Raw genomic sequence first — 25,364 nt, 5'->3', positions numbered from 1 at the left:
ATAAGAAACAGGCCATCTAGGAATCAAAATTTTCCCAGGGATAATCCCCGCACCCCCCTTTTTTTTTTTGGGATTTATCGATTCATGGAAAAACTACGTATGCAACTTACTCAATCTTTTTTTATGTATGTATGTATACACACAAAAGGCCTATTTACTGTAATAACAATGGGAAAAATTATCTGACCGTTTTCAAGAGTGGAAAACCTTGATTTTGAAGAACTTAATTACTTTTAATTATTATTTCAAAATTCAAGGTGTTCCCCTCTTGAAAATTATTATAATGAATCAATGAACCCAGAGAAAGGGAGGTTCGAGTTCTTTCCGGGAAAATGTTGACTTATAAATGGTGGACAATGAGATTTCCCGACTTCTGAAGTATTTTTTAATGACTTTAATTTAAAAGACACCTCAGAAGTCGGGAAAGCTCACTTCCCGCCTTCTAGGAATCAAAATTTTCCTGGGGAAGAACCCCCGAACCCTCCTTTCTTTTCGGGATTCATCTCATGGAAAAAATCGTATGCAACTACTCAATTTTTTTTAAATGTATGTATACCACCTAGATTTGATTCCAGATTTGCATGATTCATATTCCCATTCATCTTATAAACAGTGGCGTAACAGGCGGGGGGGGGGGCAGGGGGCAGACTGTCCCCCCCTGATGGTTTTTACCGGGCTGACCAAGCCGTCGTACCGGGCTGGGTAAGAAGAGAAAAGAAAGAGGGGAGAGGGAGGGAAAGAGAAAGAAGGGGAAAGAAAAAGAAAGGAAAAAGGAAAAGAAAAAGAGAAGAGAAAAATAAAGGCAAGAATAAAAAGGAAGATATAATGAACAGATATCACAATACCCCGCAACCCCTTGCAAGCCTGCAACCCCTTCTCCACTTCAAAAAATGTCCATATCGCATTTAATCTAAGCCGCCAGGTATTCTCCGCAGTGGCGTAACCACCAGGGGACAGGGGGAAAATATCCATCTGTGGAAAATCTTTCCCCATTGAATGCCCTTTTCACCCGGGAAAGTGCCTGAAAATCTCAAATTTTAAATCGCATATTTTGTTGAGGTCGGCCAAAAAAATTGCACATTTTAGGGAGTTTTGATCAATTCCGACGAAATTAGAATTTAGAACAAAAAAAATTTTCGCGCGCATTTTTTAATGTTAAAGCTTGTGTTTGCTCTCCTTTGCCTTCTAATTTATAACACATAGTCCCAAAACTCAAAGAAAGAAAATTTAAGATCGTTTTACCTAAAAGAAGGGCCTCAATGTGTAATGATGTTGAAAGAATATGTTTGTAATAAATAAAGCTATAAGGAGAATGCTTATATTCAGTTTAAAAAAACGAGTGTGGCCATATATAACATAAGAGCTTGCTGAGGTAGGCCAATTTCCTCTAAAAATTGCACATTTTAGGGAGTTTTGATCAATTCCGACGAAATTAGAATTTAAAAAAAAAAAAAATTTTTGCGCGCTTCAAAGCTTGTGCTTGCTCTCCTTTGCCTTCTAAGTTATAACACATAGTCCCAAATTGAGAAAGAAAATTTAAGGTAGATCGTTTTACCTAAAAGAAAGGCCTCAATGTGTAATGATGTTGAAAGAATAGGCCTATGATTGTAATAAATACTAACCACGATGAAAATGCTTATATTTAGCTTCAAACACACGTGTGTAGCCTATATTAATAATAAAATAAGCCCTATGTCGTATTGTTTTCTATATGGTGGGTGGAGGGGGGGGGGGTATCACCCAAGACCCCTGTTACACGCCTGCTTATAAGTGGGGCCCCCCACTTTGAAAAACGTTCCGCCGGCCCTGCGTGGTATGGGCTCACTTGTTGACTCTTCCATGTCAATAAGGAGATGCATTCAGATTTAGTCACGTGGGACTTCATAGGGTTCTAAAAAATAATGGACATCAAAATATAAGAGAGCTAGCTCAGTCGGCTTATCTGGTGGTAGCCTGAAACGTGGAGATCTCTAGGTCCTCGGTTTAATTCCCATCGCTGCCTCTCCTGGTGTTTCAGCTGGAGGGCTGTAACGCAAGTTGCGCTTTCGGATGAGACGTTTAAGCAGTTCGTTCCGTGAGCATTATGGCCTAATATGCATGTTAAAGTAGGAAGTGCACTCTTCAGACAAGAGTAGGGGATTGTCTGCTGGTGTACTGCCTAATCACTACCAGAAGGACCCCACTGGAAATAAGTATTTTTCTAGACTTTCGTGGGTTATCCTTGGTGTTTACACCAAATAAATACATCTTATCCCGAATCCTAATTTCTGGATCAGAAGGAATACCGAACCGGTTCAGTTTGTAAGAATAAGGACGCTGGTGTCCAGCGCCTCAAGAATGCGGTGTGGATTTTGGTTCGGATGTGATGTGAATGCAGGTTTAGGCCTGTAGTAGATAAAAGATAAAAGATGCATTGTCCTATGAAAAATACGAAAAAAAAAAAAATTTTCAAAATCAACTTGCTCATTTTGAAGCAACATAACAATTATCATCTTAAACATAGAAATTCGTGTATTTAAAAAATGTTTACCTAGAATACAGTGAAAAATAATAAAAGTACTTCCAGTCACTGGAAGTGTTTTTATTTATTTTTTAAAATATAATTTTTGATTATAAACATCAGGGTACACATTTTCTAAATTCATTAATTTCTATGCACAAGTTAATAATTGCTATGCTACTGCAATGCAAGTTAATTTCAAATTATTTTGTAATAATATTTTTGTCATTTTCAGGGGACAATACATCATTACATTTGTATAAACACTTCAATATATTTAAAACCTGTAAAAGAGAATCAATACTTATACCATAAACATATACTTTAAATATTTGTTTTTTATTCTGTAAGGTACAGAAGTAACATAATAGATTTCCCTTCACATATTTCATCAATACACTATTCATTATCAAATTCCTTTGCGTAAAATTTACACAAGTATGCTTTAAAATCAGTCCTTTCAGCCTACATTTATGTATAAAACTCCAAGGTCGACACCTTTTTCCCTGTCTATCTAACCACTTACATTTTTGTAAGAATGAATTGTTGCCGCTCTCTTATGTAAACAAAGAGAATTTATCTCCATGATATAACAATTATACCTCAATGATGTAATAACTAACCGGCAAAGGAAACACAAACTCGCTAAAATGAGACAGGCATCATTCTTTTTTCCACTTGAGTAGCACCTTAATCTATTTGATGACTTCATTATTATCGGCTGCCCTCTTCAGTCGTAATTTGATGGTCTCAAGTAACTTCTTTATGGCATTGCGAAGTTCTTCAGGCGAATAATACATGAAGCATATACGGAGACAATTGTGGTAGCCCCTTGATATTGAGCACCTGCAAATGATAACATCAAGATTCAAAATTCATTTACTGGCTTATTCGTAAAAAAACCAAATGTAAATAAAAATGCAAGTTTTGTGTTTGAATACACACATTGCCAAGTACAATGTAATTATTATCATTAACTGTTCTGTATTCAGAACAAGTGGTCGTCATTGACTAAATAATAAATATTTAGTTGACAACTTCAACATTGTGGAAGCAAAGGGGAGAAACTCGCGAGTAAGGTGTCCTTTGTGGAGGGGGATTCATCAAAAAATATATTGAAATAAGTAAAACATGAAATATATAAAATATGTTAAAATATTCAATGTTAAAAAGAATCATAGTTATTATAATAGAGATCTTAATGTAACACTGACAATCATAAATAAGATTCCTGGCAAAATAAAATCTGGGGAAAAAAAATGGGTAAAATGTACAGTATAACATTTTAAATATTTTATCTATGGGTTTTGCTATTAAAATTCTAATAGAAATTGGTACCAAGAAAGTTTGGTATCGTTAAAATCTGGTATTGATTGATCGTATACTTAATCCAGACTGCTGATGATTATATTATACACGTAAATGTGAAAACGCCCACAAAAATAACAACCAGCATCCACAAATGTAACAAACAGCATCCACAAATGTAATAACGATCATCGCCCACAAATGTGATAACACCCACCAATGTAACAACAAAACATGACCTCTTCGCCCACAAATATAATAATTTTCTTTAAACTTCGAATGTAGGAGATAAGACCCAACAAATGGCCAAACTGCGCATTTTGTGACAGAAGCATGACATTTTTAATTTGCAAAAATTGGCCTCAAAAAGAAGATCATCTCTTTTCGAGATAGTAAAATACATATACTGTACATGAATTACAATATAATACAAAATAAACTAAAAACACGCTTGGTTAACAGTAGTTTAGATGATTTAATGCTGGTTAATGCACTCCATTTAAATTTAAAATAAAGATTTTGCAAATTAAATTGGTTTTTCAGGTTAATTAACTTTGCTTTGCCATGTATTTCCCATAATTTACTATTATTTTTTCAAGTTTGAACAAAAATGGGGATGCCGCAACCTACAGGCAAAATATTGGCTCTGGTTCAAGTTAGAGATGAGTAGGTGTTATCCCAGTGTACTGGTCCATACAGCCCCTGTTTTTGACAGATGAAAGTAGCTGGTACCGGTTTACCGGATAGCTCAGACACAAACAGACCCTTAGTGCTGTGATGTATATATGCTCGGGTACCATAAAGACCCCTCTGGCTACACCACTGCCATGATAACTGAGTTTAGCTGTGGGCTTTTATAGGCATTCTTTTAGCTTTTAAACAGCATCAGCAGATTCCTCACAGACCCATGGTTTATCAGAGCAAAGTTCAAAGTTGAATAATAAGCAATTGTAGTAAGGTTTTGTGTACACTGTGGGAAATAGAAGCTGAAGGTGCTATTATTTTCTGAAAAATTGCCTGAAGCCTGCAAGGGGTAAAGGCAATTTTTGAAGGAAATAATGGTTCATAAGTCAGTTGTGACATCCATCACCTTTTCTATGGCCTTTAAAATCAAACTGCTGGTTGTAGAGCAGTTGCTATAGGCCCTATATCATAAACCCATTAGTGCTGGTTGCCATTAGAATGATTTGTTAGTAGTACATGCACTGACACTCTTCCCACAGAGCTCTTTGCAATACAAAGATAAATAAATTGATTGTGGTTAATGAAGTTTATAGGGGTTTTTAAGTAGGCCTATCCTATATAATAGACATTTGTTTAATAGATTAAAATGTATTGTAAACATTATTATGATTTTTTTCAATTCTTTTAAAATTCCATCACCTTCTTATCTTATAACAACCACTATGCCTTTCTAGGCCATGCTCAAGGCGGTCTAGGCTTCATTCGTGTTAATCAGAGCCATAGAGTGAGATTTGTTAGGTTCGCTGTGGGCGTTCGCTTGGCCTAGCAACAAATTATTCAATCACATTGTAACTGTAGTAATATCACCTCCATTTAGTTTTTTTTGCACACGAGATGCAAAAATCAGAGGCACTATATTGATTAGTGATCAGTCAGAAATAGGAAAATTCAGTGCAAATAATTGTGATGACATAACCACTAACTTGTACAGTACTTTCAATTACAGATCAAAGAGTTTGTCATGATGTAAGGTTTAAAAAACGGATTGACCGTACTGTGAAGTATTTACAAATTGAATAATGAAATCATTTTTAGTTGAGTGTTTGCATCATTTGTTGTGATTTAGGTAAAACCGTTGGTTCCATATTTTTGTGGTGTCTGGTGCACTAATCGGCCAAAAATACCATTTAATTTTTATTCGAAATCACTATCATTGGCAGGTGGTGAGTTCGCTAAACAAGGTATTAAAAAATCTTGCCTAATAGACTGGGTAAAACCCAGCAATAAAAGAATTTTGTAGAAGGTCAATCAGTCTCTTACAGTATTCCGGGATTGCATGATATATTGTGGAATCTTTTACAATCCTCATTCAGCTCTTGTGTGTCAACAAAACTTGGTAACTCTATCCATATGAAGTATCCACCCTGGAGAAATCAGGAAAACAAATGTCACATTAATAACAGTAATATCATATAAAAAAATAACTCTTTCATTCAATTCAATACAATATAATTTATTGTCAAACTTAGTAAAAACATTGCTTGAAATTTAGGCCGAATGTACACGTAAAATTGTCTAGAACGGCCACATAAAAAACGTTAAAACAACATCAGAGAGCAAAAAAAAAAACCCCTAAAGTGAGATAAAACATGAGAAAACAAAATATAAAAAGTAATAAAAATTAAAAGTAGCATGGAGATTGACAGAACAGCATCACACATTATTTAGATTGAGAGTTGCATTTATTATAGATTGATTATTATTATTTTTCACAATGGATTAAATATCCTCATGGCTGAGGTGAGAAAAGATTGTTTACTTCATTTAGTGTTCCCATCATGGGTACAATATACAACCAGCTCGACTTAATGTGATATATTTATGAAAGAGGTGACTACTATCTGACATAATTAGTGAGAATTTCTTCATCATTGTATTTCACACAACTTCATCAGGTTTCCTTATTTCAGTTCCTATTACTTTCTGAGCAGACTTGCTTATCTTAAGAATTTTCTTCATGTGCAATTTATTTAAACTGTAAAGCTTTGTCTACACTATCAAATTTTATGTGACAAAAAAATATGATGTGCCCATATATGGGCATGATGACGTCATATCACATATCATCAAATTGTATAAAAAAAAAGTTGAACTCCTTCAACTCTATGTTCCATTAAATTTTATGTGACGCTTTTTTTGATACAATTTGATAGTACAGACAAAGTTTTATACTGTACTATTGTACTGAATGTTAAAAGAGAACTAGCAAAATGATTTTTTGTTCTGGAGGGGATTTTTGATACACCATTGATAATAGAATCAACCTTAAAATCGTTTTTTGGCAATTTTTTATGAAGTTATAGGCCATTATATACGATTTAATCGTGACGTCACTGGCAAAAAAGTAGCAAAAGATCGTGTAAATAAAACCGCGTAGGTATCCACCGTGTACAATCTTTGCATGCATGCTGTAACCATGGCTGTAACTCTTTTGTTGACAACCGCTGATGCAGTTATATAGGTCTATGACTTGATCAACCTTAACGATTTTAAGGTTGATTCTATTATTAATGGCGTATCCAAAATCTCCTTTAAAACAAAAAAATCATTTTGCTAATTCTCTTTTGAGACAGATAAAATTACAGATTCATAAAAAAGTGTGATCTTGTTGCATATATGAAATTTTTGTATTCTTCTTAAAAAGTAGAGCCTCTTGTAACGCTTACTGGTGAATTGCTTAGTGCTCTCCTTCCAGTTTATCATCTATAACCATGCCTAGTTATTTAGGATCTCTATTAGACCACTTCAAATTTATCAATTTTAGATTATATAATACATACTCCAAGTACTGAAATGCATGCCATCGTGTCGGGATTCAATATTTGGACATTAATAACTTTCATGCATACAATGGTTTTGATCATGGTAAGCCACCAATAATTCATCTAAGTTTAACATAGGCCTATACAACTATTAGTTGCTCTACCACAGTGTATCCATTGTTTGTAGGCTGTGATGAAGAGGCCTCAATTTAGTCATGGCAGAAAAATATAATGAACCCAACTAAAATTAGTGAAGTGGCCAATCAAATTATTAGTTAACAACCTCTGTTGGGATTAGGGTGATTACTTTTATTATTATACTGTTGTAATTTTATTTTTACATGCAAATTACTTAAACAAATATTTAAAAAAAAACATTCTCAAAAATCGCCCTACTTTACAACAATAGTAACGTACCATACCTTTGGTATTTTGTACTTCACATTCTTCGGACAGTGTTTTTGAAGAACTTCAGTCACAGCATCAAGTTTCTCCTTAAGAGAAAGAAAAAATAGCAACTGGTTTTTAAAAAAACATACCTATCATTAGTTCTAACTAATGCGTTATTAGTAACTATCAATCAATATATAAGTGCAAAAATAATGTGAAAGTTATTGGTCGTGAACTGATAAACTATCTTCCCGAATAAACTTGTCATATTTTTCCAAGTGTGAAAAATGAAGTAATTAGTTACTAAGTACAATAAAAGCAATCACCAACTGACGGCAGACGCAGAATAAGATCTCCACGGTTCAGCGCACACAGTGGTACCGTCAGATTAGTCAACTGAGCTAAGTTGCTCTCTATGTCATCAAGTTGTTTCATATACTACTGTCTGAGACCCTCCTCCAGCATTTTCCATCTTTTTCTAAGTGCAACATAGCACCACAAGTTTAGCTGGCTCAGCTATGCTGCTCTCTTTCAACTTTTGTATTTTCATACAAAGATGTTGCTTGACATTTCTTTAGTCTTATTTACAATAAAAACACTAAGGAAATGAGTGGGTTATGGTGCCACTAATCAAATAGCTTTTATCAACCTCCATTCTGCCTCCAGATACTTTTATATCTCTGTGAATTAACCCAAACATTGTAGTGTTTTTAATAAATTTAAAGATGTGGTAATTTGTAAATGAAGTCTGACATTATAAAACAAAATATTGCCATCATAATTGGGGATAAACAAATAGCCTATTTTATTTCATTTTATTTATTATGCCTTAAAGATAAACAACTGGTTACATTGCAAAACATGTACAATGAAAGATAAAAATGAACAGGCAAAGACATGATTACTAAAAAGTAAACCAAATTACTATCTTACAAATAGGTCTCCTTTGGCACTGTTTGGAAATAATACAGTAGAATACACACATTAGAATAAACAAATAATAATAATAATAATAATAACAATAATAATAATAATAATAATAATAATAATAATAATAATAATAATAATAATAATAATAATAATGATAATAATAACACTCATTAGAGAGCATACAAGTATCTCCGCACACCGCAAATCCCTTTCTATAAAATATGTTCCTAATTTACTTCAACCACCACCATTACCACCCCACCTCATTTCGCTCCGCTCCTCTTCAAAAACGCACAGTAACTCGCCTAAACACTTTTTATTTCAAAGAAGGGCACTATTTCCACTTTTAGTATAGGTGTTTTGGGGACTCTTTTTTAGAGTGGACATTTTCAGATTTTGTAATCCGAAATGATTTCACCACAATTCCCTGTCAGACTATTTTTCACGACACATGTTACATTTTATTTTCAACTAGTGAAACTGTAAAAAAAAAATGTGACAACCCACTTAATTTCCAACCACCACCTACTTAAAAAAATACATAATAACTTAAAAATTAATTAACTTAAAATACATTAAAAATACATAATAACCAGCCAACCGGAAATGCCTTTAATTTTTTTTTTTAGTTGTATACCTGCCAATTACTTACAACTTCTGGTTAAACACACAGGAACCTTTTACTTTCATAGTTGACAAAAAAAAATACATGCGAAGTATTGGTGTTGTTGAAATGTAAATATTATGCAAATAGTCAATGGTTCATAGCATCACATGTTTAAATATAAAGATGCATTAAAAATATTCCCAATAAGTTCCCAAAAACTGAAGTTAGTACATATTAAACGCTGTAAACATTTACTGTAATTGCACTAATTTGAATATTCATCATACATCTATTTTTATCTGTCTACGGTATATGGTAAACAAATGAGACCTGCCAACTCGAAATGAGAGTAAAGTTGAAATTTATGAAAAATCGGATGTATATATTTTCTGATTGTACATTATTTCAGCTTCAAAATGGAGTTTAAATTATTTAAATACGTTTAGAAATAAGAGAGATATGATTAAATGAATTCGCATAATACTACAAGTCTAGGAAAAATACAACAATGAAAAAAAAGGCTCAATCAAAAGTCACAAAATTTTCTTGCTTCTGAAGATTTTTTCGCAATGAAAATTTGGTATGTTGTAAATCAATACTTTTAGAAGCTGTTTTGATTGAAATCAGAATTTCAACCATATAGGAGGTTTCTATGTATTTTGCCTCATAACTCAAATATACGCCGTGCGACTTTACTCTCATTTCGTGGTGGCAGGTCTCATATTCTTTAATTGGTATTCATATTCACACCCTACTTCTGATCGTAACCAAAATTTTAACACCATTGAAACATGACAAACTATTCTGGAAATCATCATTTTGATCCAATGATAAATTTGAGAGATATTTAGGTTTGGGACCTAATGGCCCTCAAATGCACACCTGAATCTGCATCATCACCAGCACTTCATAATTTCTTCCTTGTAACTTGGTTAACTTTCACGAAACTTTCATTCAGATCAGTTGATTAATTTTCAAAATATTTGGTCTGGGACATTTCTTTGAATGGTCCTCACCCTACTCTGGATGGTCACCAAAATTTTAACATTTCTTCATTGAAACATGACAAACTATTCAGGATAGTGTCATGTGGATCCATTGATTATTTTTAGAGATATTTAGTTCTGGGACCTTAGTAATTTTTAAATGATCCTAAAATTCACACCCGAATTTGGATCATCACCAAGACTTTCATGAAAGTTTCATTCTGATCAGTTAATTTGTTTTTGAAATATATATCGTATAGGACGTTTTCCTTTCAATGGTCCTCATACCCACACCCTACTCCGGAACGTCACAAAAATAATTCATAGTGTCATACCTAACACTCCCTGTAACTTTTATTTAGATCTGTGCAGCCGTTTTTGAGATATTTTGAACCCAAGCACACACACAAACTTACAAGACTGAAAATTTATATCTCCTGGTGGAGATGATAATAATAATAATAATAATAATAATAATAATAATAATAATAATAATAATAATAATAATAATATTACTTCAATTTAACGATTAAAATATAATTAAAAACAATGTAGACATCATATATGTTAAAAAAAAATATTGATAAACCATTTTTGGAATAATATAATGTAATATAGTTTACAAAAAAGCTTAATCTGCCAAGAAAATTGGCATAACCATAGTCATGATTTACCTTTCCTGTGTTTCTGACCATCAATAAATAATTGTTGAACAAATCAGTATTTAATGAACTTCCAACGATTCCAGATGTATAGTGATTCAAACAGCCTGAGCTAGACAAACAACCACTTGAAGAAAATATGAAAACCAACAGAAAAATAATTGGTAGGCCTTGGTATTTTAATATATAGTTATAAGTCAATCGTGATGTCATCACTGCAACTCCCAATGTTATTTGCCTATCCCACACAGTACAATAATTTTTTACATAGTGTATGCAATAGCTTGATCTTTTTTGAGGTTTGTGTGCAAAAGGAGAAAAATCGTGCACTGCGATCAAAAGGTTGATTAGAACCCAAAGAAAGTTACTTCAAATTCAATATTAAGTATGAACAATTTTAAGGAATTCTTTGAATCAATGGACCCTAATAATAACAAACTGAACATTTAATAGGAATATTCTAGACCTATTTTAAAAACGTAATTGGATAGATGTATGCTTGGCCTCCTGCCTACGACCAAGCAGGAGGCCGCCGTAGCCTACCAAGCATATTTATGAAATCATCGCACGATTTTACCTGTCTGCACCGACCACAAATTGATTACTGTATTCTCTCAAATGCTTTAAAAAAATGTTTATTTCTTTAACAAAAATCTATCAAAATAGATTACAAACAAGTTCTCTAAACACAAAAGTTATTCATCGTATCCGTAATGTACTGCTGATGTGTAACGTCGCTAGTTCTGTGAGTTAACACGTAGTGCAGGAGCACAAATCAGCATACGCTCACAGCGTACTATGTACTGCTCTACTAATTGCTTAATACTGTACACTATGTTCAAATCTCACTTTTCATAATTATATACATTGATAGCTATTATAGAAACTTTGGTATGGATAAACACATCCACTTATGATAATTAAAGATGATAATAAGGCTCTTCTTTATGAGAAAAACATCGCCCATATCTGGAATTAAATTCTTGTTCTTTTGGGACATACGTTTTTCACAAAATATTATCTTATAGCTGTGCCATGATTTAGAACATGTGCATTTTCTGAGCCACTTACTTCATCATAAGCTTGTTTAGCACAACAGTTGGCGCTTCAATCCACCCCAGTCGCAGTCCAGGACCTAGTAATTTAGAGAAGCTGCCATTCGATACAATATTGCCAAAATAGTCTTTGTCAGATTTCACGTCGTACTGGTATAGCCTTGGTGGCGCTCTCTTGAAATCATCACCGTCCTTCTCAAAGCACAGCAAATTATATACATCGTCGCTAATGACCAACATGTTGTAGTCTCGTGCAATTTTCACCAGCTTCTCACATTTCTCTGAAAAAAGCATGACACATCAATCATTGTGCTATGTCAGATGGTATTACTGCAGACATGACAAAGTATAATTAATTTGATACTTGGGAGATTTCGCAACCTTACAAAAACGATAGCGAATACGAATACGTCATTATCATTATCGTCATTCGTGCCTGAAACGTTATGGACAATATGCTGTACGAGCAGCATATGATCCTTGATAAATGCAAAAGGCATGAATCACTTACATTGTGACAAATACGCTACTGTATGGGAGTGGTTGTCTAAAAATTTTATAATATAACTGTATTCGTTATTGTTTTTGTAAACTTGCGAAAACTCCCTAATTGCAGTACTGTTGCCCTTAATCAAACAAAAACTCCTATATAAAAGCCTAAAAAAATAGCAGCAATGGAAAAAGGGAACTATAATATTAAATTCAAGTACGAACTAAAAAAAATGTTTAGGTCATGATTGTAATGCTTTAATAGGTGATTATGAAGTAGGCATACATTGAAAGATTCATTCAAAAAATTGGAGTAGTAGTAGAGTGCCCCAAAGTGAAATAGTGTTGATGAAAATAATTTGCAGAGCTTTAACGCATAGGCAGGTAACGACCCATTTAAAAAAAAAAAAAAATAAGACGGGCAGGTAGCCCTCCGCTCTTAAATCTGCCTTCGGAATTACTAGGTGATGATTATTAACAAAAGTTCATTTAAATTATTATTAGTAAACTGACCGTAGTATTAAGGAATAAAATATCTGTAGACCGCAGGTGGGCAAAGTGTGGCCCGACAGTGATTTTTTGCAGCCCAAGAAAAAAATTGAAAGCCCTACAGTAGGTGTGCGGCCCGCCAAACAACATTGGTTAGAAAACACCTTAGTTTTTACGGCCCGACACTGACCAGTGTTCTCCCTAGCATCATGGGCAAGCGTCATGGTAAGTGTTAAGTTCACCATAGTTGGGACTGACACAAGGTATTTTTAATAATTAGGAGGCATTGAAATGTCCTAAATAGCAATTTAAGACTATATATAAAAGCAGGGAATAGTTAAATAATTTAACTATTCGTTGATAAAAGCATCATGGAAGATGTTCCAAGCATCATGGCCAACTGTCAAGCATCATGGGGAAAGTCCCAAGCATCATGGTATCATGATGCTTCAAGGGCCTGGGGAGAACACTGATAAAGTAATATTAAAACTGGGAATAAAGTGGTGTAATAGCAATACTTGGAGGTTTTTGGAAGCACACTGGAAAAATCGAAGTTTGGGTGCGGCCCTCTGTGTTAAATCAGGAATTTACTTTGGTCCTCCGACCGATTTTTATACCCACCCCTGCTGTAGAACTACCTTTTGAATAACATAGTCCTGTGGGGTTTTGATAGATAGTAATGACGTATAACAAAGCCCAGAACGGCCGTTTGGCAGTTGGTTGAAAAGCATCTGGCTTCCTTCGTTTAATTTCTTGCTCCAGTGTCTCTAAGTTTATTCCATTATCATCAAGTGGAACTACAAAAAAAGACAGGACCGAATCAGACACTACAAAAAATGTTGAGTAATGCATAATTAACAAAACCCTTTTCCAAAAAAGACCAAAAAATGAGAAATGAAATAATTGGTTCAAAATAACCTGGTGGTCTTTTGAGGACAAATGCACTGATTACAAAATTATGGAATTCACCCCCCCAGAGAGTCGAGTATGTGTCCTATTTGTCATCTAAATGACAGGGCTAATGATATAAAGCGCTTAGATATCTGGTTGAGATGAAGTGCTTAATAATTAACAAATTATTTCCAAAAAATGGCGCACCAACTGTGACTGTTACTTACTGGGTACAGTTTTCAATCCGAGGTCAATGCTAACAATTCCGTTGACTAGATAGAATGTGGGATCCTCAGTGAAAATGTAGTCTCCTGAACTGAAGAACGTGCTAGCAAGTAAAGATAAACCGGACGTTGCACCAGATGTAGTAAACAGCGATTTTCTGAAAGGAAGGAATAAATAATGCATTTTTTGTTGACCTGTCATCTCTTACTTATTCTTCTTGTTTAATAGTAAATCACCATTTATGTATATTCGCAACCTTAAGCTCCAACTCAACTGAGAAACATGTTCTTGATATTCCTTCTACTGTATGCTGGATTAGCGGTTTACCGATTACAAAAAGTTCAAAACTCTGCTGCTAAAATTAGTTCTCTTATCCCCTACCAACAACACATTAAACCAATCCTTAGTAATGTACATTGGCTTCCTGTTTAAACTTATTTTACTTGTTTTTAAGTCACTCTTAAATTTGTTAAAATAAACAGCATTTAATCTTCGTCGGCCACAAATAAAAAGTAGGCGAGATTTTCTATTTGCGTGGTAATAGTAGTAGACTGAAATGATTGACCTCTACTCCATCTGTCTCAGTATTATATTAAACTTTATAATACACCTAAGTAGATATTGTCATTTGATTGATGGATTTTGTCATGTGACATTGGGTATTTACACCTTTTAATGACAAATCAATCGCACATTTTGACTCTCATCACTCTACATGAAGATTTAGAATTTTTGTTCCATTCGTTCTGTCCCATTGTATGCCTCTAACTAATACTGTACAATGTTTCCATTTGTTGAAAGAAGATGGACTAAATTATATTTTAGAAATATCAAATGACATGTCATAGAAAGAATGGCTGTTAAATTCAACTTCATTCTGCCTTGTTGAATGAAAAAGTAAATCTTTCAAATCATGAAAATATTCTTCTAATTCCATGCATAAACATCCATTTTTTATATAAATAATAATAATAATAATGGTAGACTTACCATAAATGCTCGAATAAGCGCCGCTCTCGAGTAGCTGCACCAAAGCTTATTCAAGCATTTTTGGTATATAGCGCATAATTAAAAGACCTCTACGCACTCCACATTATCATTATCCCGGTCATTGGATTAAACACTTATGGAACACAAACTGAGCTGCCTGGACTATTCCATGATGTTGCAGCAGCTAATCAGCCCATTTGGCACTTTACCCTACTAGGTACCTACTGTATACTCCTGGGTGGAGAGAATGCAATGCAGATGAAGTGCCTTGCTCAAGGACACAAGCAAAATGCACAGCGAGGGATTCAAGCCCCAACCTCCGGGTTGGGAAACCAAAAACGTTATTATGTTAGTTTGATTTATTTTATTCAGTTGAATTTGGTCCAAGTTTGATTACTGTAAGTTCCAAGTTGGGATTTGGATTTTGGACCAACTTAATTTTGACATAAGTTGGCTTTGGTCTAAAGTTGCCTGATAAGCCGATTTGGTCGAGATTTTGGTCCAAGTAGAAATATAACACCACATATAAAATACAAAAGATTTTTATTGTACTTACGGATCAACATTATCATCATACTCTTCTGAAAGAAATTTGGCGAGATTTGTTCTGTAATCGGGATCTCCCATCCTACTCCCATACTGTAGTAAATCCCCATCGCCAGATATCTCCCTTTCCTTTGAAAAACCGATAAAAAAAAGTCACATCAGAAGATACCATTGCTGTTATAACGGACACATAAAACAAATTCATTACATCTCACCAAAACCAAATAAAAGCTATTTTGTTGTAATTCGAGTATGCCGATTCATGCGGAACACTTAACAAATTGCAAATCAAACTTTGTACTCCAAAATAATGTTAATTAAGACTAAAAGGTACAGTATTACCCTAGCAGAAACAAATATATTTGTACTTTAAAACACAATATTAATAGCCTAAAATCTCATTCTCACTGGAAAGAATAATTTTTAAAAATAGTGCTAGTAGAAGGGATGTTGCTGGTGGGTACAGGAGTATGGTACTGTATATTACTGGTATGCCTAGTAGTAGTAATACTGTACTTAGTTACTAGTGTTACATTTAGTAGCAGCTAGCAGTGGTAGCTACTGTAGTAGTAACACATACTTTATGACTATAACGTAAATGCTTGTATAAGCACCGCGGTGCTTATAACATTTTTGAAAGCTTCAGTACGATGCTTTTTCGAGAGTGGCACTTATAATAAAATATTGCCATGACATTTTTATGCCCATTCCTATGTTACGTATTGCCGTAGTTCAGTAGGCCTATCATAAGTCTTATGTCATCGTAAATAACCGTTTATAAATAAAAAGCTTGTGTCTTCATTGTGTTATTCATTTTAACACTGTATACTGTACATTCAAAGTGTTTCATTACACACACGCAGTGGCGGATTTAGAGGGGGGGGGTAAGGGGCATACGCCCCCTCTATTTTTTGTAAAAAAAGAATTGTGTATAAGTTTATCAGAAAATTACCAAGGTAAATAGTAAAAATCAATAAAATATAACATTCAATTAATAAAGGTGCAAATGATTTAAGGGAGATTAACTCCCTTGCATCCCTACCCGAGGCTTTTTCCTGAGATTCCCACTCAGTTTGCACATTCACGCCCCCTCTTTTTTGCGAGGCTGGATCCGCCCTGCCAGGGTAATATATCAGTTTCAATTAAGTGCCGAAGCGCTTATTGGAGCGGCAATAATGCGAGCATTTAGGGTAGCGGTCAGGTAGGCTGATCAAATTTTATATTTAATGCCTGGTTCTATAAAATCGCAACAGGCTATTGTAGACAACTATTAGTGACACTGATTGAATCGGTTGAATTGGGGAACCATTTCAGATTGCGTCAGAGACAGCAATGCAGTGTGTGACAATTGCAGCACGGAGGTTATACTTCCTTGATTGCCATGAAAACACTGTCCCGACAGTGTAGTAATTTTATGGAAACCAGCCTTTAATAATGAAGTATAGTCTCCACATTGTTTGAACTATGTACAGTATTACACAACGTGCATTTGCATGTGGCACATACCCTTATAGAATTTAATAAGAAATGAAAAAAATTTAATCGTACTAATCTCATCTCCGTAGCTTTCAGCAAAAATGTGGCGGCTGACCGGAGTATCTTGACTCCTGGTGCACCTATATCCAGTGAGTATTTATCTTCACCGATCATCTGAATCTCAGTGAACACTGTTTTGAACATGCCATAATCTTCATTCTGCGACATTGTTGGGGGAGTTGATAAGTTACACTGCAAGAGCTTGTTTTACTATAAATAAACCTGTATTAATTGATATTGTCCCCTGAAAATGAAAAAAAAATAATTTTGAAATTAACTTGTTCATTTGCCAGTTAACATAGAAATTATTAAATTTTTTTTATACTTGATAATGATAAAAATAATAAAGGTGTTCGAATGTGTTTCTATCATTTTTTGCAGTAAAACATGTCTTAAAAACACTTAAATCTCAAATTGATAATTTTTATGTTACTGTACTAAATTAATTTTAAAATGATTTTAGGATATTTTTTTGGTATTTTTCATGGGACAATATCTTTAATACTATTACAGCCTACCTATAAATAAAATACTCATCCACAACCATCTGGCAAGAGTGCAGGTTTTTAAGGCCATACCATGGAGTTAGAGATAACTAAAAGGGCCAAACACAAGATATAAGAGCAAGACCCTTTAAATATGTCACAAACACAAGATATAAGCTGTCTCTTATACACATCTAGATGTGTATAAGAGACAGTTATCGGTTTACCGATTACAGAAACTGAGAAACATATTCTTGATATTCCTTCTACTGTATGTATGCTGGATTAGCGGTTTACCGATTACAGAAACTGAGAAACTCTGCTGCTAAAATTAGTTCTCTTATCCCCTACCAACAACACATTAAACCAATCCTTAGTAATGTACATTGGCTTCCTGTTTAAACTAATTTTACTTGTTTTTAAGTCACTCTTAAATTTGTTAAAATAAACAGCATTTAATCTTCGTCAGCCACAAATAAAAAGTATACAGCTTTATTAATTTTATATAATATTATATACAGTACTTTACAAAAATCAGGTTTCACAAATACTCTATTAGTGTAATGTGTAATAAACAAAGGTTAGGCCCTACATGTAAAAAGTCTAAATTACGTTTTAAAAGGATAGTTACAAATAAAGTTTCCACAAAACATATTTATGCCCAACTCATTTACATCACAAAACAAATGAACTAAGCTGACACATGGACCAGTTGACATTGAACCTGGGTGAAAATAGCCCCAAAAAATGTGAAATTTATCTTTTAATAGGGTCATATTATGCCTCGCGTCAAGTGAATTGTTCGTTCATAGGATGTTGCAGAGTTGAGCATCTTGCAACAATCAATAATTTTTTATTGTTACTGTTAGCTATAATTATAGGTCTATCATGTGTTATCTTGTTTTATATTGTTTGTCCAAATTTCAAATATATTAATTTCGGACCAACAGACCTTCAGACCAAAGGACCTTCGGACTAATGACCCTTTGGACCAAACCAAAGGACCTTCGGAGCAATGTACTGACTCCTCCTAATTAAGCCTAGAGGCCCTATGTCCCATCCCAGTCCTAACCTTAAATGGACAGACGATTCAGCAGTAGTGGCGCCAGAGGGGCTGGGGGGCTATAAAAAAAGTATACTATGGAACGCCATGCAAATAAGCAATATGGAAAACCAATAGTGCCAAAATCAATTATTTTATAGCATTTTCACTGATTAAGACAAAGTTTAGGGACTGGAACCCAGTCTCCTCGATGCCTATCAAATAAGTAATAAAAATATGCCATATTAAATTCATCAAATATCTGTGGCTTCCATCCAGGGGGCTTCGCCCCCTTGACCCCTAGACGGCCCCCTGGCCCCCAGCCAAATGAGACTTGATTCGGTCCACTAACCCCCCCCCCCGCCAAAGTATGGCGTGCCAATAGAGTTCCGTTGGTAGTGTGGTTGTTGTTGCAGGATGCGGAAGCGTAGACAAATAATAATCTGGCCCTTTTTTATTTAACTTTCTGTCTGTGTAGGCATAGGCCTACATATTTGTATGTAATCCATGCATGCTTAGGCCTACGTTACGCATTTTTCATTAGGTATATTTATTTATTTTTGCGGTTAATAAAATATAATAACGCCTAATGATACCGTAATTATTCACATTTTATACTAGGCCTACTGTATAATAAATTGTTATAATTATACGAGCGCAGAAACTGATTTATCATGATAATGATTTTAATTTGTTCTTTAGATGATGAGGGAAAATAAATTCTGTCTAAATCTAGATTGATTAATGGTTAATTATATGTTTTGTATTGTTATAATTATAAACGTTTTTGTAAATATTATGGCGGTACAGTATATGTATTGTAAATTGAAACACCTCACTACAAGACTTGCAAAAAATAGCAAAACTTAAACTTGTATAGTCTTCTTTTATTGATACTAAAGTTGTAACAATCACTGTAAATATTTAACTATACACTGAAACTTACATAGTACAAAAATAAGCAAATTTACATAAATATCATATAGGAATAAAATATCAAATATTATAAGGAATTGTGTATGTATAATAATATTTCAATCATTTCATTTATAAATTCAATTCCAATCTTATTAGACATTCATTTATGGGTGTTGTCTTCAACTTAATGCACTAGGCACACTCATTTGTATGATAGTACTCTTAGACAAAAGACAAGAATACGACAACAATGGTGTCTTTTCATCTGTTTAGTTCTTTTGTAAGGCTATCTTCATTCATGTTTTCATATGTAAATAGGTTATGATACATTTTAGTAGTTCCACAGTGTTAGCATAATTAAAAGTAAGTTTTTATTTTAATAATATCTTACCTCGTCTTCCTCTGTGGTTTAGGCGGTAATGCCAACCTTCCAGGTTGTTGTTGGTCCTTGCACTGATTGTAGTAAAATTTTTCACACATTGTACAATAAAAAATATACTAACACTACGTACCTTTTATATCTTGTTTTATTGGTAAACAGTGTAGTAATGGGATGGTTAAATGCTTTAAATGTATATAATTAGAAAATCACGTTGTACATATAACATATTGGAGATGGTTAAATCCTTTAAATTCATATAATATATAGGCCTAAGGAAGAAATATGCAATTAGTTTTGGATATTTCAAGGCAGCGGCGAGCGTAATAAAAATTAAAAAAAACTTTAATTTCTTTCTAAGATTCGAAATCATTATTGGCGGGCACTATATTTTGTATTCATGTCATCAAATTTATAAAACACAATGCGCAAGTTGTGGAAAATATTTTCTCGCTTTATTCACCAATGCTCAATGGGCACAACCACCGACTAACGAAATAACTAACTGTATACGGTAATACTATGAATGACAAATCCTACATGTAGAGTATAAGCTATATATTTCATCTTTCATTTATTTATTCAACCATAACTTCCCAGACGATTATAAGCTATACATTTCATCTTTCATTTATTTATTCGACCATAAACATTAAAAACCACAAAAAAAAAAGAAAAAAAAAAAAGAAACAACAAGACGATTTTTAACACTACAATTTTTGTTTATTTTCATCGCGGAAGAAAAATAAATAAAAAAATTCAAACATATCAACAAACAAAATGAAGTCGTATACTATACAGTAAATATTTTCCCTTTTTATTCATGTTACCATGACTCAACCATCAAACGAAATCAACAAATGTATTTAATTAGAAAATCACATTGTACATTCTTTAAATTATATAATATATAGGCCTAGGCCTAAGGAAGAAATATACAGTTGGAGATTTCAAGGCAGCGGCGGGCGTAATAAAAATAGAAAAACTTTGATTTTATTATGAAATTCGAAATCATTTTTGGCACTATATTATTCATGTCATCAAAGTTGTACATAACACAAGGCACAAGATGTGCAAAATATATTTTATCACTTTATTCACCAATTCTCAACATTGAAAATAAATCAGAAATTTAAACATATCAACAAGTGACATATTTTTTTACACTACATTTTTATATATTATCACGCAAGAAAAATAAATCTAACGTATCAACATCAAAACGTTTTCACATTGTACATAAAACATATCGGAGGATGTACAATAAAACTAACAATACATAATTTAATACTTATTTGGCATAGGGCCTATAACACACATTCTACTGGATCTTTAAACAAATATAGTTTTAATATTCTTGTTTTAATACGTTATGTTTTTATACCGGTAAATAAATCCTTAATTATTCACTGTAGTCCTAGGCTTACATATTTTCTCCTTTTTGTTACTGACATATCCAGCTGTTGTATGACTACGTTTTTCACATTGTGGCTGTTGTGTATTCGGTGGTCTCTTTTGCGTTCCATACATTTGGCGCGGCGGCCGAAATGAGTGGCGGCCGAAATGATCGAATACCGGGGCCTTTAGTTTAGCCCCTCCGCCGGGCAGGTCCTGGCGCCACCACTGCGATTCAGGAGAGACTTATGACTTTCGCGCGGTTTTCTTCGAGGCATATCATTACTAGGGCCTAGTATAATACTAGGTCTAGCCTAGGCCTAGACTCTAGCCTACTAGAATATTATTTTCTGCACACGAATCGCTAAGCTAGTCTTAGGCCTAGGCTAGACACGTCTGTTGAATCCCACTCCCAGCCTTCTTTTCACTGTTCAGCTTGGAAGGCCTGGCCGTCGGCGTAGGGCCTACAAACGTTTAAAAAAATATTTACCTCCTTCGATCCGGCATTGGTACTAATGATGTAATGTTCACGAGAATATCACATCAACAATTTCGTCGTAAATGTTCTTTTTTTCAAATAAACCGCATCTTTGTTTCAACTAGCCAATTCGGTAGTGGCTATCGGCACTGCCGCAGTGCGAAAAGCTGCTGTTTTCTATTGGCACTGCCAGTGCGAAAAGCTGCTGTTAATAATAATCGAATCGATGTTTTTATCGATAGATGACATTAGGTATCAATAATTGATTAGGTCTAGTCTATATTATTGTTAACATTATAATACATGTTTTACAATTAATAATTATAATTATTTATAATTAAATTATTAAATATATACATTATATATTATGCCTAGGCATATATTCATGTAAGGCCTATGCATAAAACTATAATAATAATAATAACAATAATAATAATAATAATAATAATAATAATAATAATAATAATAATAATAATAACAATTTTACGATAGTTTGATTAAGATAATAATAATCAGCATATTAAATAAAATTACGTCCATGCAAAACCTGCTTTTAAATAAAAATTTTATCTACCGTACTGTATTTGATTCTGTTTTAAAAAATAATCTTACTATATACCATTTATCAAAAATATACCATACTTATATAAGTACAACACAGATATTTAAGATTAAGATTTACGTTAGGTAAGTTTTGAGGTATTGTATTACCAGATGAGGCACAAACTTTGATGAGTATAGGAAATTGTGTTTATGTATTATGTGTTAAACATGATGTAATGCAATACTGTAATAGACACGTGTTTAGAGGAGTAATTCAAAATAGTTATTTCTTTTTTGCATTATTAGTTTCCTTTACTATAAGCATTCCTTTTTGGCTACGATTGGTGAAATTATTGTTCCTCGTACACATATAATGATACTCGCCAGCAGGTATCTGTAACAGCGCCCCCTTGTAAGAAGCAGGTGCATTATCTAGTAGATTATTAATTTTGTTTTTATTTTGAGCCGATTGGCCTCCGCAGGTTGCAGCGGACATACACTGGTAATACCCAGAGCTTGCCATGCTGACTGCCAGGTCTACGGCGGACAAGTCCGGTGGTTGCGTTTCCGAGTCGGCCTGTGAGTGAATCCACACGATGTTAGCGTTCTGCCACATAGTGGTCCTGTCGAAGGGCAGCGGATAGTTGTCAAGTGCACTTGGTATCTGCACAATATTATTGCGGTCGGTTCCTAAAAAAGAAAATCATTTTTTAAGGATATCTTTTCATTTAAAACTAAAGAAGTCCTGTGCTCAAAGAACACACAAAAGCACATAGCAAAAAAGGACAAATAGACAACAGTTGTTCAAAAGAGAAAATACCTTCTTTTGAGCATAACAAAACATGTTTTTTTTTTAACTTACTTAGTGATTTTATTTTTTCAGCATTAAATATTATACTCTTTATGAAAAAGAATTCAATGAAACCTTCCAAATCATTTAAATAAAACTAAAAAAAAAAAAAAAAAAAAAAAAGCTGTTCCAAAGGCATGTTTGCATCCATTTTCATATCATTTGAAACATCTTACTTGAATCTATTATAATGTGTATGATGATGGTGATCAGGCATACAGATTTCAAGAAAAATATAAAAACAGCGTGGTGTCCCTGTGCATTTTTGCATACGTATTTGTGACATAGTTTTATGTACATATTAAAACATTGATACAAACCAAAGTTGTCAGTTATTTCATTTGAAACCAGTGTCAGTATTATCTTAGGAAAGCATGGTTAACAAAAGCAAGAATTTAGTCCAATGAAAATGTTTATCATCTTGATACCTTCCGACGAAAATTGACTCTACCGGCGTCACCACGGCGTCCCCACCCATCGATCTAACGTGACGTTGTTATGTGGGTGTTTTATAGATTATTGAGAATGGTAATATCACCGAAAAAATAGATAAAACGACAGTTGGATGACCAACAAAGACAACTAAAGACAATAGTTCGTCATTAGAAGTTATTTAGTACCGTATAACTTTATTCGGAAAATTAATCTCAAAATCGAGTTGCCGTCCCCGGCGTTGTCAGTGACGTCGTATGATTTGTGTGCGATTTTTAGAAGTTAACGCCTAAGTAAAAAATAGTTGAGCCATGTAGTACCTTGCAAATTAACCCAAAAACCCGGTAGTTTGTTGATTGTTTATGCATAAATACCAACCTGAGAGATTTGAAATGCGTGAGTGACTATACCAGGCTGTGTGGGGGTCCAAGCGGCAGGGGAACCACCTTCCCCTACCCCCGCTCCGACGATCTGAGCATTTTTAAGCTGTTTTAAAACGATTTTAGGTTTGTTGATAATACAGGAACATAAGCAAAAATATCATTAATAAAGCCAATTTGAGTTTCATTGTAGGCCTATTTTTGAGCACCCGAACTATGTAGACATACACAAACATTTCATTACTGATCAATTTTTAGTAAGTCGTTAGAGAAATAAGTAGGGCCTTCAACGAAATACCGTACTCTCTAATGACTCAAGTTACTGCATCACTTTTTATAGTTTTTATATAACCTATTTCTTCAAATTTTAAATACATTTCCCCTGAATTTGTGATAAATCGTTATCACGCATAGACTTTTGTTAAACGCGTGACAAATTTAGGATCACGCATGTGTTTCTGCAAAATGCGTGTTTCATCCAAAATCACTTTGAAATGCAGGACCGTCCCGCACAATGCGAGACGGTTGGTAAATATGATTATATGTATTATATTACAGTATTGTTATTGTATAGGCCGAATATTTTTTAAGCACAGATACCATTTGTTTTTGCATACGAAAATTACATTTATTACCACTCCTCTTTTTATTATTACTATAATAATATTTTATTATTATTGTAATATTTGTATATTATTGTTATCATTGCTATTACCGTATTATTATTATTATTATTATTATTATTATAAATATTATAAAATATTATTATCATTAGTCTTAGTATTATTTTTATAATTATACTGTAATGTAATTAATCTTCATTAAGTAATATGATAAAAATTAAATTGTTTTGTAACCATTATTATACTGTACTGCAATTAACAATCATCACCACCACACTGTCATAGGCTACAGGCAACATTAAAAATCAACGTGAAATTCAAGTGTCAATCAACTTTTTATTTAATAATCTGGTGGCACAGTCTGCACCACCAGATTATTACATTATTTATCTTGTATTTAACATCCTAAGATTGGGCTACTTGATACCTAGTTTTGCTTATTTCACTCTATTTTGTAACTTCGTATTAATTTGTTATTTATCACTTATAGTTCTGAGATTGGACTAACTATACAGTTCAATTTTTTCTGTGTATTTCATTCATTTTGTATGGGCCACTATGTTTAGCTCTCTACTTTCATTATTTACTCTCATAGACATCCACAGTGCCATGTATAAATTATTTGTTATTTTAGATATACACCCTTTATTATTATGTTAATGTGACAAGATGATCTGTCTAAGCTATTTGATTATGTCTTCACTTACACGCTGAAGAAGGTTGTAGGAA

The 25,364-nt window shown here is 33.6% G+C and overlaps 1 protein-coding gene across 5 annotated transcripts in view; it reads right to left on the bottom strand.

Annotated features, from left to right (window-relative positions):
• The window catches only part of LOC117106139 (uncharacterized protein YER152C-like), a 22,743-nt gene extending 786 nt beyond the window's left edge, over window positions 1-21,957 (bottom strand). Inside the window, exons 1-10 of one of the 5 annotated variants that reach the window (XM_033247492.1) lie at window positions 21,820-21,957; window positions 17,123-17,354; window positions 15,585-15,703; window positions 14,041-14,195; window positions 13,561-13,719; window positions 11,961-12,225; window positions 10,902-11,016; window positions 7,737-7,808; window positions 5,813-5,916; window positions 3,342-3,346 (exon numbers count right to left, since the gene is read on the bottom strand). In XM_033247492.1, coding sequence (XP_033103383.1) covers window positions 3,342-3,346; window positions 5,813-5,916; window positions 7,737-7,808; window positions 10,902-11,016; window positions 11,961-12,225; window positions 13,561-13,719; window positions 14,041-14,195; window positions 15,585-15,703; window positions 17,123-17,278 — 1,150 coding nt within the window. In that variant the 5' untranslated portion in view covers window positions 17,279-17,354; window positions 21,820-21,957. Of the gene's footprint in view, window positions 1-2,818; window positions 3,347-5,812; window positions 5,917-7,736; window positions 7,809-10,901; window positions 11,017-11,960; window positions 12,226-13,560; window positions 13,720-14,040; window positions 14,196-15,584; window positions 15,704-17,122; window positions 17,355-19,946; window positions 20,481-21,819 lie in introns of those variants that run through there. The other 4 variants (XM_033247490.1, XM_033247491.1, XM_033247493.1 and 1 more) reach the window with 4 other exon arrangements.
• Window positions 21,958-25,364: the final 3,407 nt, after the last annotated feature.

Source organism: Anneissia japonica, unplaced genomic scaffold (assembly GCF_011630105.1).
Source record: "Anneissia japonica isolate Jap-2015-1 unplaced genomic scaffold, ASM1163010v1 scaffold288036_len564833_cov171, whole genome shotgun sequence".
Taxonomy (NCBI): Eukaryota; Metazoa; Echinodermata; class Crinoidea; order Comatulida; family Comatulidae; genus Anneissia; species Anneissia japonica.
The sequence above is the reverse complement of the archived record's forward strand: the minus strand, read 5'-3'. Positions and strand labels throughout refer to the sequence as shown.